This window comes from Neovison vison, chromosome 8 (genome assembly GCF_020171115.1).
Source record: "Neovison vison isolate M4711 chromosome 8, ASM_NN_V1, whole genome shotgun sequence".
Classification (NCBI taxonomy): domain Eukaryota; kingdom Metazoa; phylum Chordata; class Mammalia; order Carnivora; family Mustelidae; genus Neogale; species Neogale vison.
In genome coordinates this window covers 14,662,435-14,677,350 of record NC_058098.1, presented here as the reverse complement: position 1 = coordinate 14,677,350, position 14,916 = coordinate 14,662,435, and the positions used below count along the sequence as shown (strand labels likewise).

Here is a 14,916-nt window from a genome sequence, read left to right as displayed (position 1 = left end):
TAACTATATTTGTTGGTATTGGGGTCAGGAGGAGGATAGGGTAATAACCTTTCCTTTCCTTCAAGTTCCTGTTCCATTCCAGTCTATATTTAATCTGTCATGGATGAAAACGAGCTTTCATTTTTGAGTTACCCCAATTCCTCCCTATCCCTCAAGGTGGGACCAAGCATCTCTTCTTCCAGGAAACCTGAAACCATGATGCACATAATGACCCCTCTGCATTTATACCTTAAGACACTGACTGTATATCCCATTCATCCCTTCTTGCCATGCCCTTTCCTGGTTTCTGCTTCTTTGGATCTTAAGACTTAACCCTTCCTTGGATATATGCCAACAGATAGTCATTCCTCCACTTACAAAGAGTGGTCCTTACCACAAGCCTGAACACGATGTAGGCTCTCCGTTAACCTTCTAAAGGTTGCCTATTCCTCCTAGGATTATTTAAATTTGGAAATAGTCCTATAGATTCCGAGCAATTGAATAAATAATGCTAACAAACAAGGCATTGTCTGAGAGGAGATGGAGAGGCAAATGATATTTCCTTTCAATTCTAGACCATGAGTGCTGTCACCTGTAAGGAAGATTGTACTTCCCAGAATCAGTTAAGTGTGGCTACTTGTGAGAACCTATTAGAATCATAGACCTAAAATAAGAAAAGAAAGGCTGAACTGAGAAGGTCAGGGAGCCCATAGAGACAGTGTTTTCTGTAGCCATAAGGTCAACCCACGCATAAGCAGTTTTCCCCAGAGATGGTAGTCAATGAACAAAGTCCATTGTCCAGAGTCCAGAGTCCAGGTGTCTTGGCTAAAGAGTTCAATGTTCTGAATGATGAGAAGGCAGGGAAATCCACTGAGAGGCAGGGGTTGGGGACTTAGGGAAAATGTGGGGGTAGCAAATGGTGCTGGGACTATAGAGGAAGGGAGAGAGGTTCTGGTTACTGCCATAGTTTATTCTTCAGAGAAATGTGGTTGATAATATAATGGTTCAGGGAAGAGGGTTGGCAAGTAGGAGAGACATTGCCATGGGAACCCACCACCTCCCTCCCCTTGCCTCTCAGCAGGGACAAGACAATGGTACAACTGGACATTATGAAGAAATGGTCTCCCAAATTTCAGTGGTGGTCGTGGTTCTTGAAGGAGTTTCTGCCTTGGTAGGAGGTGGAGTGTTCTCGTATTCACCCTCTGGAAGAAAGAAGGGGTAGGTATTCAATGGTCAAGCAGTCTCCTGAAACACATTTCTTTGAAGACAACAGATTCACCCAAACCTCAGAGGCAGGGATATTCATGTGCTTTAGGAGATGCCCACAAGTCTTCTTTCAGGATGTATTAAGCCCAGGGAGCAAAGAGATATATATGTCAGATCTCTTAAGGTTTGGATAAATCAGGCAGACTTGCAAGTGGACAATGGGTGTTGGCAATAGAGGAAGAAGTGGGGGTCCCAGATTGGAATGGGTACCAGGACTGGGAAGGTATAGTCTCCTTCTGTCTGCTCCCTCACAGTTAGGGGTTCCATAGTCTTTGAGAACCTAATAGCAAGAGAGGGGTGAATATTAGATCCTACCGACTTCTCTGATATGCAAGCAGACAGGTCCACAGAAGGAAAAGCAGATTCATAGCCATAAGAGCAATCCCAGGAAGAACTGCAGGTTCTGTAGCACTCAAAGGGGGTGGGATTCCTTATGCATGTTCTCAATTCCGGCCTCAGTGCAACTGAGAAGGAACAAATGAGCAGTGACTCCAAGAAGAATAAAGAGTTTTTCTCACAATTATCAGCCCCTCTAAGGTCCCAGCACCCACTCCATTGGTTTCTTTTTTTCTTCTTCCTGCCTGCCTAGGGATCTGGGTGTCCTCTTCCATTCCTAGAGTCAAAACCCAGCTCCCATTCCGTAGCAAACCCAGCAACCATGAAGTCACCTCCATGGAACTGAACATCATAGGACCTCAGTCCTGAAACCCAGTTCTCAGAACGAAGAAACCCAAGAGATCTTCTAGTCTCTGGCTCTCATTGTACAGGGTGGGAGGAACAGAGTCCCAGAGAAGAGGAGAAACTATCTTGTACTTTCCCCTGTCTGGCTGAGACAGCCTTCAAAACCTAGCTGTTCCCTAGAAAACTTTACTAACAGTTATGGACCCACTATGCTCCCCTTAATTCGGCAGATTTCAATTCTTTAACCATAATGATTCTAAAGTTCTCTTGGTCAAGCACACATTTTATTTCTCTTCCTCATGCCCAGTATTCTAAAATCCTCAATTCCCTCAACAAAAGGCACATTTCAAGAAGTAATTAGTACCCCTTTCCCAATTCGGTGCTTAACCTTGGAGTCCCTAACTGGAGAACACGAACTCCTGGTGGCTCAAGCTAAGCACCCTCCATGCGGGCTTTGAGCCATATGGAGCTTTCCACTGCTATGGGTTCTCCTCAACAAAAACACTATGTAGCCACCACAGTCCCCACAACACACATACAAAAATATCCTTTCTTATAATATCAGGAGACCATCAAACTTGAGAACTGCACATGCAGCTTTCATCAGGTATCCTGGCTTAAAAAAGGAACCAAGTCTTTCACATATGCCAATCCCTGGCTCCTTGTTTTCTACCCCCTCTTCAGTTTGAAGCTCAACTAGAATACCTACTGTACTGTTGAGGCTTAGTTACAATCCTTTTTTCTCTCATACTTCCTGTCACTGGTGTGATCACCAGGCAGTAGAGTGTCAGCAGCTGGAGAACCAACCACTTCATGATGTTAACTCTGGATGTTTGAGTGTGTGCCTCACAGGAGACCCAGGATTTTACTAGGTCCTGCAGGGGGTAGGGAACAGCTTTGGGGTGTGGAGTTGGGAGAACATGTGACTGGTCTCTCACTGCCCCATTTGGTTCTGCGTCCTCTCCTACATGCACCACTCCTTGGTTGGGCATTCTTGTCTCCTGAGGTTCTTTCCTTCTCATGCTTTCTGCTGCTCTCATTGCAGAAATGAACTCTTCATAATTTATCACCTATTTTAGAAATTTGAGAAACAGAAAAGTACAAAGAAAGCTAATAAGATACGATCAGTTATCCATTCCCTAGAGAGATAACAGTGTCATTTGTTTTCATAGAAAGATAGTTTTAGAACTGACTTCCTAATAAAAAAATCATACATATTTATTGTATATGTATTTTTTTATTTCTTTTCAACATAACAGAATTCATTGTTTATGTACCACATCCAGTGCTCCATGCAATACGTGCCCTCCATAATACCCACCACCAGGCTCACCCAACCTCCCACCCCCTGCCCCTTCAAAACCCTCAGGTTGTTTATGTATTTTAGTATATCTCAAAAACCATTTAAGAATATCAATAAATGTAAGTAAATTACAATTTAAAAATCACCAGAGACTTTTGAAAACTGATTACAAAATTTGATGTGGAACAACCTTTTCTTTTTCTTTTTTTTTTATTAACATATAATGTATTATTTGCTTCAGGGGCACAAGTCTGTGAATCATCAGTCTTACACAATTCACAGCAATCCCCATAGAACATACCCTCCCTAATTTCCATAACCCAGCCACCCTATCCCTCCTCCCCCACCCCCAGCAACCTTCAGTTTGTTTCCTGAGATTAAGAGTCTCTTATGGTTTGTTTCCCTCCCTGGTCCCATCTTGTTTCATTTTTCCCTCCCTACCCGCCACAGCCCCCTGCTCTGCCTCTCCAATCCTTCATATCAGAGAGATCATATGATAATTCTCTTTCTTTGAATGACTTACTTCGCTTAGCATAATACCCTCTGTTCCATCCACGTCATTGCAAATGGCTGGATTTTGGTGTTTTGATGGTTGCATAGTGTTCCATTGTGTGTGTGTGTGTGTGTGTGTGTGTGTGTGTGCATATTCTTTATCCATTCATCTGTTGATAGACATCTAGGTTCTTTTCATAGTTTGGCTATTTATAGCAACATTGTTGCTATAAACATTTAGATTATTTGCTCCAGCTCTTTGAAGAATACCAGTGGAATTTTGATCGGAATGGCATTAAAAGTATAGATTGCTCTAGGCAGTATAGACATTTTAACAATGTTGATTCTTCCGATCCAAGAGCATGGAATGGTCTTCCATCTTTTTGTGTCTTCTTCAATTTCCTTCATGAGTGTTCTGTAGTTCCTTGAATACAGATCCTTTACCTCTTTGGTTAGGTTTATTCCCAGGTATCTTATGGTTCTTGGTGCTATAGTAAATGGAATTGATTCTCTAATTTCCCTTTCTGTATTTTCATTGTTAGTGTATAAGAAAGCAACTGATTTCTGCACATTGACTTTGTATCCTGCCACGTTGCTGAATTGCTGTATGAGTTCTAGTAGTTTGGGGGTAGAGTCTTTTGGGTTTTCCATATAAAGAATCATGTCATCTGCGAAGAGAGAGAGTTTGACTTCTTCATTGCCAATTTGGATACCTTTTATTTCTCTTTGCTGTCTGATTGCTGTTGCTAGGACTTCTAATACTATGTTGAACAAGAGTGGTGAAAGTGGGCATCCTTGTCATGTTCCTGATCTCAATGGGAAGGCTGCAAGCTTTTTCCCATTGAGGATGATATTTGCTGTGGGTCTTTCATAGATAGATTTGATGAGGTTCAGGAATGTTCCCTCTATCCCTATACTTTGAAGCGTTTTAATCAGGGACGGATGCTGGATTTTGTCAAATGCTTTTTCTGCATCAATTGAGAGGACCATGTGGTTCTTCTCTCTTCTCATATTAATTTTGGTTCTCTTTTTCAACATTCTTCTGGCTATTCTGGGTCTTTTCTGGTTTCATGTAAATTCTAGGATTATTTGTTCCATTTCTTTGAAAAAAAAACTGATGGTGTTTTCATAGGGTTTGCATTAAATGTGTAGATTGTTTTGGGTAGCATAGACATTTTCACAATATTTGTTCTTTCAGTCCATGAGAATGTAAGTTTTTCCATTTCTTTGTGTCTTCCTCAATTTCTTTCATGAGTACTTTAAAGTTTTCTGAGTATAGATTTTTGCCTCTTTGCTTAGATTTATTCCTAGGAATCATACGGTTTTGGGTGCAGTTGTAAATGGGATTGACTTCTTAATTTCTCTTTCTTCTGTCTTGTTATTGGTGTATAGAAAGGCAACTAATTTCTGTGCATTGATTTTATTTCCTGACACTTTACTGAATTCCTGTGAGTTCTAGAAATTTGGAGTGGAATCGTTTGGGTTTTCCACATGAAGTATCATATCATCTGCAAAGAGTGAGGCTGACTTTTTCTTTGCCAATTCAGATGCCTTTTATTTCTTTTTGTTGTCTGGTTGCTGAGGCTAGGACTTCTAGTATTACGTTGAACAGCAGTGGTGATAGTGGAGAACACTGCCATGTGGAACAACTTTTTTTTTTTTTAAAGATTTTTATTCATTTATTTGAGAGGGAGAGACAGTGAGAGAGAGAGCATGAGAGAGGGGAAGGTCAGAGGGAGAAGCAGACTCCCCGTGGAGCTGGGAGCCTGATGTGGGACTCAATCCCAAAATCCTGGAATCATGACTCGAGTTGAAGGCAGTTACTTAACCAACTGAGCCACTTAGGTGCCCGGAACAACTCTTTCTAAGACTGAATTTCTACCACCATTGTCTATGTTTCACTAGAATTAGCTCCTAAATGTTATCACCACATTTCATTTCTAAAGCTTATTTAATTTACAATTTTTGTAGATATGCTAGTTTTATATCATTCAATTCTTTTAAGGTCCTTTTCAGGAGTGACATCAGCAAGATGCCTGAATAAGACCCTCTGTTTGAATTTCCCCCACCTGGGCCCCCACACAACAATTTGGCGTTTACTCAGAGACCAAAGTGGAAGCGGCGGATCCATCACCATCCGCCAAGGGACCCAGAGGATGGTATTGGGTTATTGGCATAGAGGCCTCAGTCTTATCATGGGACCTTGACGTGGCCTGAGAACAGACTCTAACCTCCCTCAGCCATAGTCCAGGAGCCACTGGAGAACACCAACATCTTGGCACAAGTTTGTGGGTTGAGGGCTAAGGGGATTTTCCCACCAAATGTCAGAGAAGAGCATTGTAGAGAGCACTCATATCCATAATTTGGAGCTTATTAGAAAAAAAGAAGAGTCAAGTGGGCAAGGGCCAGGGATCCCAAGGAGCAGACCTCCTTCTTCCAAACTCTATGTCCAGGAATATTTCATGCACTGACTGGAGACATCCATGTACAATGATTTTTTTCCCCCAGGGTCCGCTGGATGCATTGAGCAGTGAGAGATGTATGTCAGGATTCTGGGTACTTGACTCAGGAGGGTGGACTGTAGAGTGACAAAAAGAAGAATCTGGGGACCTGGGCACAAAGATGTGGGAGCAAATGGAAAGGAAGTCTGATGGGGACTGCAAAAGGTGCCACACCTAAAATGATTGAATTGTGGATTCCCAAGTCATCACTTTCTATGGCTGGAAAATGATGTTCCTTGCAGGGCTGTCACAGCCCTGCCCAGCATCTGGCTCAGATGTTGGGGTTCTGTAGTGGTCTGTTTGAGGAGCACAGTCACTGAGAGTGCCAAGGAGGTTCCTCCCAGGATCTCTGGGACCATTTTGTTCTGGACTATTCAGATGTGTCTGCAATAAAGTTGTTTGGAATTTAGGAAAACAGCAGGACTTTCCCTTGCTTTTGTTCTCTGTATATTTTATAACCATATTTTATAAACATACACAGACACACACTCTCTCTCTCTCTCTCTCGGGAGGTGAGCATGCACCTAGCAGAGAGCTGGACAATGGCATTCTGGAAGCTGATATTGAGAAGGGACATGGTCATGAGTCCAACCTGGCAAGTATGAGGGGTGCAGGGAGGATGAAGATATGCTGAACTCCCAGAGACCAGCTCCAGAGTGATAACAGGACATCTAACCTAGTGCTCAATCACCAGCACTCTCTCTTGACTACCAGCCATTTCTCCTATAAGGAAGAAAGTTATTGGGGCCCCTGGTGGCTCACTGGGTTAAAGCCTCTGCCTTGGACTCAGGTCATGATCCCAGGGTCCTGGGATTGAGCCCTGCATAGGGCTCTCTGCTCAGCAGGGAGCCTTCTTCCCTTCCTCTCTCTCTGCCTGCCTCTCTGCCTACTTGTGATCTCTGTCAAATAAATAAATAAAATCTTTTTTTAAAAAAATTTATAGCTCCTCAAAGGAGGAAAAAAACACTTTTCATTTTTTATTGTGTTATGTTAGTCCCCATATAGTACATCATTAGTTTTTGATATAGGGTTCCATGATTTATTGTTGGCATATAACACCCAGTGCTCCATGCAATCCATGCCCTCCTTAATACCTATCACCAGGCTCACCCATCCCCCCACCCCTCCCTTCTAAAATCCACTTTGTTTTAACTTTTTGTGCTAAGATGCATGAATATTACTTCAGGACTCGCTCTGAAGATAAGCTGAGCCCAAGATGCTTAGCAGGTCCTGTCCTACATTGTCACCAGGCTCCTAATCATCAGTGCATAAGGATGCACCTGAACAACTGCCAGGAGTTGGCTCGTGATCCAAGGCACTGTCCGTGCTCCTGACCGATGCTCCATGTTGGCTTCCACTCTTCCACTCCACATTCCAAGGGCCCAGCTCGTCCCCAAATAGAGTCCTGGGATCTGCATTCCCATTTCTCTATCTCAGCCTCTTTTCACACATGGCATCACCCACTTTTGATCCCAACTCTATGCTTCTTTCCTTTATGTTCAATGACTAGAGCCCCCTTCCTATAACTGCATAGCTCCCAGTTTTCCCCAGTAAAGTACTCTGTTTAGTCCTGTGCCTCTGAGGCTGAATAATTCACATCTGTTGGAACATTGCACTTTGCAGAGAGTAAAGGTTCATTTTGGCTCTTATGACACCATTAAAAGGAGTATAAACTGTCAGAACCTTGAGAATTGAGAGCCAAGAACACAGTTATCCTCCTTTGTTTCTTCAAAAAATTGCAAGACACTTTTAAGACAAGGGTCTCAGCAACTTTTTTCAAGACATGGAGCACTGGGTGTCATTTGTAAACAATGAATCTTGGAACACTACATCAAAAACTAATGATGTATTGTATGGTGACTAACACAACACAATAAAAATTTTTAAAAAACATGTCTTCAAAGGCAAGAGAAACAAAAGCGAAAATAAATTTTTGGGACTTCATCAAGATAAAAAGCTTTTGCACAACAAAGGAAAGGGTCAACAAACCCAAAAGACAACTGACAGAATGGGAGAAGATATTTGCAAATGACATATCAGATAAAGGGTTAGTCTCCAAGGTCTATAAAGAGCTTATCAAACTCAACACCCAAATAACAAATTATCCTAAGAAATGGGCAGAATGGGCAGAAGACATGAAGAGACATTTATGCAAGGACATCCAAATAGACAACAGACACATAAAAAGTGCTCAGCATCACTTGGCATCAGGGAAATACAAATCAATGAGATACCACCTCACACCAATCAGAAATGCTAAAATTAATAAGTCAGGAAATGACAGGTATTGGCAAGGATGTGGAGAAAGGGGAGCCCTCCTACACTGTTGGTGGGAATGCAAACTGGTCCAGCCATGCTGGAGGTTCCTCAAAAAGTTGAAAATAGAGCTACCCATGACCCTACTGGGTATTTACCCCAAAGATACAAAGGTCTGAAGGGGCATGTGCACCCCAGTGTTTATAGCAGCAATGTCCACAATAACCAAACTATAGAAAGAGCCTAGATGTACACCAACAGAATAATGGATAAAGAAGATGTGGTGTGAGGGAATATTATGCAGTCATCAAAAAATGAAATCTTCCCATTTGCAATGACACAGATGGAACTAAAGGGTATTATGCTTAGCCAAATAAGTCAATCAAAGATAATTATCATATGATCTCACTGATATAAGGAATTTGATAAGCAAGACAGATGATCATAGGGGATGGGAGGAAAAAATGAAACAAGATGGAACCAGAGAGAGAGACAAACCATAAGAGACTCTTAATCTCAGGAAACAAACGGAGGGTTGCTGGGGTGGAGGGGCATGGAGAGATGGGTGGCTGAGTGATGGATATTGGGGAGGGTAATGTGTAAGATGATGTGCTTAATGTGCTATGGTGAGTGCTGTGAATTGTGTAAGACTGATGAATCACAGACCTGTACCCCTAAAACAAATAATAAATTATATGTTAATTTTTTAAAAGTCAAGTGAAAAGAAGTGGTAGAACATATAAAGAGGAAAGAAAAAGTTAAAAGTCATCTCAGAAATAAAGATTGTTACAGGATTTCAAGATGGAATAAATTCAACTGATCTACAAGAGGCATTGAGAAAAAGAATGAAAAAGGAAGAGGGGGGGGCTGGGTGGCTCAGTGGGTTAAAGCCTCTGCCTTCAGCTCAGGTCATGATCTCAGGGCCCTGGGATTGAGTCCCGCATTGGGCTCTCTGCTCAGCAGGGAGCCTGCTCCTTTCTCTCTCTCTCTGCCTACTTGTGATTGCTCTCTGTCAAATAACAAATAAAATCTTAAACAAAAAAAAGTCAAGCAGAGAGAGTCAATTATCATATGGTTTCACTTATTTGTGGAGCATAACAAACAGCATGGAGGACAAGGGGCGTTAGAGAGGAGTAGGGAATTTGGGTAAATTGGAAGGGGAGGTGAACCATGAGAGACTATGGACTCTGAAAAACAGTCTGAGGGGTTTGAAGTGGCGGGGGGGGTGGAAGGTTGGGGTACCAGGTGGTGGGTATTATAGAGGGCACGGCTTGCATGGAGCACTGGGTGTGGTGAAAAAATAATGAATACTGTTTTTCTGAAAATAAATAAATTGGAAAAAAAAAAAAAAGACAAGGGGTCACAAATAAAATGCATGTTCCAGCCATGCTCCTCCTCTATATCAGTGCAGATGGGAGGACTCTAGAAGTCTTCCACATCTCCTACACATTGATGATAGTTAACTCCTGCCTCATTTTCATCCTTTGGCTGAGCCACCCAGGTATCCCAGCAACTTTTAATACAGTATACTATCGTTCACTACAGTCACCAAGTTGTACAGTATATCCCCAGGACTTATATATTTTATATCTGGAAGTTTGTACCTTTTGACTCCCATCTGTTCACACCCTATCTGCCACCTCTGGCAACCACTAAACTATTCTTTTATGTATGAGTTTGGGCTGTCTTTGTTTTCTGGCCACATATACATGAGATTATACAGTATTTGTATTTATAAAGGGATCCAATTGCCAAAGAAAAAAATGGCTGTTGATGGGAATTTAAGCATCCCTTAAGAATCCTTTTTGGAGAGGCAGGTCTGTATAAGGGTGAGGACTGTGTCTCTTTAGGTAAAACTATCCCACCCAGAAAACAGTAAAAGAATAGAGAGTTTGTGGAGATCTGTCCAGAGTTACTAGGGTAAACAAGGAAGCAGGGAAGGGATACTCCCCAAGACAGGAGGTGGTGGAGCCTGTCAACAGGAAGAATAATTGACTCTGACCCAACAAAACAGAAAATTTCTTTGATTAGGGATTCACCTTCTCACTCCATAAAACCAGAACAAATTGCCCATATTTTCTGTTTTTCAGAGAATAGAGTTGGTTCATTTGAAATGGCTGTTTTGAGTTCCTATATCTACTCCTGGCTCTGCCACCAATCCATGTGGATGTGGTGGATCTGCTTGGATAAGCATGCAAATCTTTCCCGACTCCTGGACATTTAAAAGGTTTTTCTTCTAGAGTCCAATTCCAGGGCTGGGTCTTAATACCCAGTATAGAATAAGAGATACGAGAATTCTTCTGGTCCCTGGGGCTTGCTCTGTGAGGTTGGAAAGTAAGACTCGAGAAAAGACAAATGTACTACATTGAGCACCTACTGTGTTCCAGGTACTATAAAGGTGTTTATAGATGTCATCTTATCTCATCTTCACTATGGAGGTGCCAAGAATTAATGAGTGAACTAAATCTATAGAGGTCATAAGATTGTCCTAGTGTTATGATGCTGGCAAATACTGTCTTATCACAAACCCTATGAACATTCCTCTGTTATTCAAATTTTTATTAAAAATTGGACAATAAAGGAAAAATTCTTGCCCATTATCTCCCAACCTTCACTGTGGTGCCTTCTGAGGTTTGAGGAAATTGACACTCATCCTTTGTTGAATTAAACATGATTTAAATGTTTAATTATATAATGGAATAACAGAGAGGACATTGGGAAAAGGAGACTGAGGCACCCAGGCACCCCATAATGCCTTAAGCAGTTTGTAAGCCAGAGATTATAATTCTCATTTTATAGAAAGGAAACTAGGCAATCTTGTGGCCTGGTCATTTGTGGGAGGCTGTAAGGATTCATTGCACTTTGAATTAGACCTTAGCTCACTCTCAGAAGCCAGCAGGAAGAAGAAGCCAGGGAAATGGGTTTGGGTGGGTTTGGGGAAATTTATGTTTGGGGCTCATTGTGAGAAGGAGAGGAAAAGAGAAGGGAGTTGGGGGAAATTGGAGGGGGAGATGAACCATGAGGGACTGTGGACTCTGAGAAAAAAATTGAGGGTTTTCGTGGGAGGGTGGTTGGGAGAACCTGGTGGTGGGTATTAAGGAGGGCATGTACTGCATAGAGCACTGGGTGTGGTGCATAATCTTGGAAAACTGAAAAAATAAAATAAAGCTTAAATTTTTAAAAAATAAAAAATAAATTATAATTAAAATTTAAAAAATGTTTAATTACAAAACTAATGCTCCTCTCTATGTATATGTATGTGTGTTGTGTGTGTGTAAATATAGGTATACATGCATATCTGTGTGTATATTTATTTATACTTAAAATATCTACTTAATTCTTACATTCACAAATTCTACTTCTCTTAGATTAGTCTAAAAATTTTTTTTAAGATTTATCGTTGAAAGTGCTCAACACAGGGATGCCTGGGTGGCTCAGTTGGTCAAGCATCTGCCTTCAACTCAGGTCATTATTGCAGGGTCCTGAGATCAAGTCCCGCATAGGGCTCCTTGCTCAGTGGGGAGTCTGCCTCTCCCTTTGCCTGCCGCTCCATCTGCTTGTGCACCCTCCCATGCTCTCTCTCTCTCTGACAAATAAATTTAAAAATGTTTTAAAACATTAAAGCATAGAAAGATATGGTCCATATACACAATGGAATATTGTTTCTGCATCAGAAAGGATGAATACCCAACTTCTGTATCAACATGGACGGGACTGGAGGAGATTATGCTGAGTGAATAAGTAAAGCAGAGAAAGCCAATTATCATATGGTTTCACTTACTTTTGGAGCATAAGGAATAACACGGAGGACATTAGGAGAAGGAAAGGAAAAGTGAAATGGGGGAAATCTGAGTGGGAGACAAACCATGAGAGACTGTGGACTGTGAGAAACAAACTGAGGGTTTGGTAGAGGATGGGGGTAGGGGGTTAGGTGAGCCTGGTGGTGGGTATTAAGGAGTGCATGTATTGCAGGGAGCACTGGGTGTGGGGCATAAACAATGAATTTTGGAACACTGAAAAAATAAAATTAAATTTAAAAAAAGAAAATGCTCAACATAGTATATTGTCTAGATAATCAGTAATTGGTACAATGCAAATGCTTGACAATAGGCATTTTTTAAAAGATTTTATTTATTTTATTTATTTGACAGAGACAGATCGCAAGTAGACAGAGAGGCAGGCAAAGAGAGAGGGGGAAGCAGGCTCCCTGCTGAGCAGAGAGCCCGATGTGGGGCTCGATGCGGGGCTCAATCCCAGGACCCTGGGATCATGACCTGAGCCGAAGGCAAAGTCTTAACCCACTGAGCCACCCAGGCTCCTCAATAGGCATTTATTTTGAGTAAGACATGTGTGATTATGGAAAGCCACATTGTGAAATATTTACCTCATTAAATGAGGGCAGGACAAGATGGGTAATAATCCGTGGATGATTCCAAATGTGAGAAAACAACAGATTGCTTATATTAAGTCTGCAAAAAAAAAAAAAAGAATTGTATTAAGAACACACACATGTTAATTCTCTGCAGCTAGATTATCATAATTTTTTTAAAATGATAACTTTTCACTTTTTCTGTAAATTATTTTATCATTTAAAATGTAGGAAAAAATGTTTGCAAAGGATGGGATTAGTCATGTGAGAGCAGGAATCCTCTGCAGAAAGCCAAGTCCCACAGACGACAGGCTGTATTAAGGCAAGCAAAGGGGAGGAAACAGGGCTCCTTGTTTGGCAAGTGGAAGCAGGGAGGAGCCCAGGATAATGACCCAGCTCTCCAGGGAAGTCTGTGCCAGACTGAGAGCTCTCCACTCTGGCCAGACGCATGCCAACCCAGGCTCTGCTGCTTCTCTTCCTCCTCTGTGAGCTTCTGCTGCAGGCCCAGGGAGGGCACCGGAAACCGAAGACGATGCAGAGTAGGTGATGGACTAGGGGACAGGCAGGGGAAGGGGGCCAGGAGGGGCTGTATCCCTTCTGAGGAAGACCTGGGTATTGCAACCTTGCAGCACATCCTGCTCAGACCACAGCACTATGAAGACTCTGGGTCCTCCCAAACATGGCTCTCTGGCCCTTTTATCCGGCCCTGGGAACAGTGATGGGGGTGGATGGGAAACTACATCTTTTGCTTCTCCATTCCTAATACCCAGACACAAACACCACATACAGTAGTGAAAGGTACATCATGGGCTGAGAGTCACATGGGGAAACCAAACAACTGTTCTTAGATTTCTGCACATATGTGACACATTACATGCACAAATGTTGGTGGGAGTAGGTGTAGAATTAAAGGACCGTGGGAAAGCAAGTTTTGGGGTGTACAAGGCCAAGTTAAAGTTATCATCAGAGAGACCAGGATGGTGGCAGTGGAAGGGAAATAGTGCAAGTGGTAAAATCTGGGAAGAGGCAAGAGCCCTGGAGAAAGTGACAGTGACAGGAGAGAGAGCGCAGGGTGGCAAGTCACCTTCCTCTCTAGATCCTGCAGATTCTGGAGAGTGGAGAGGGTTTGTAGGATGTCTCAGTCTCTGCTGAGTTCTCAGAGTATAGATTCTATGGGAGGCCTCACCAAGGCCATGACTAACATGGGAGACAGGGTCCTGGTTGCAGAGTACCCAGAGGGCCTGGGAAGGCCAGGTATTGAGATCTGTTGAGGAAGAGTCAGGGGTTATAGGATTTAAGATACTACCAATCACCACAATTGAGTAAAGGGCAGAAAGTGATTTCCCTGAAAAGTCCAAGAGTGTCATATGTGGGACCTGGGTTCTGGGGTCTTTGGGAGAGGCTTTAAGTTTGAAGGGAGTGCTCTCAAGGGATCTGGTTGCACTAACCCTGTTCCTGCTCTGTTTCAGAAATAGAGCTGATCAAAGAAATCGAGGTCTGTGAAAAGCATACCAACATATACATGTGCAGACGCCCCTGTGAATATCACCAAGATTGTCAAGCAAATAGCATATGTTGTTCAACCTTCTGTGGGAATATTTGCATGAGCCTGCAGTGAGTGGGTGAGAGGGCTGGGCCACTCCCCCAAACCTCTATTCATGCCAAGGCATGGGGACCTCAGAACCCAGGCAAGAGGATATCAACAGGAATGCACCCACTCCACTGTCTAAACTATTTGTTCCTGTCAAATAAAACAGAACAAATGTACACAGACCTGCCTACTTTAGTCTCAGTGCAGACCCCAGAGGGCCCCCTCTCTGGGTCCAGGTCTCTGATCTCTTTCCCCTTGTCACTCTTCTGTATTCTCTCTCCTGTTGGTCCCTGCACCACTGATAAGTCCCAGAGGCCCAGACTCATTGTTGATCTGCTTACTGAGCCAGTACACCCAGGGGAGAAACTTCTCATGTGTGGTATCTCCCAATGCTAACCAGAACATTCCTCAGCCTAGGGTCAAGAGGGCCAAGTTAAACATGAGGCAGATGGAGGCTAGACCCTGGTCACAGAGTAGG

General features: G+C 42.6%; 1 protein-coding gene across 1 annotated transcript; it reads left to right on the top strand.

Annotated features, from left to right (window-relative positions):
- The first annotated feature begins 13,295 nt into the window (after positions 1-13,295).
- Positions 13,296-14,465, top strand: LOC122915863 (WAP four-disulfide core domain protein 10A-like). Its single transcript, XM_044262588.1, has 2 exons — positions 13,296-13,386; positions 14,317-14,465. Exons 1-2 carry the CDS (start codon positions 13,296-13,298, stop codon positions 14,463-14,465), a joined length of 240 nt encoding a protein of 79 aa, XP_044118523.1.
- The last annotated feature ends 451 nt before the right edge of the window (positions 14,466-14,916 follow it).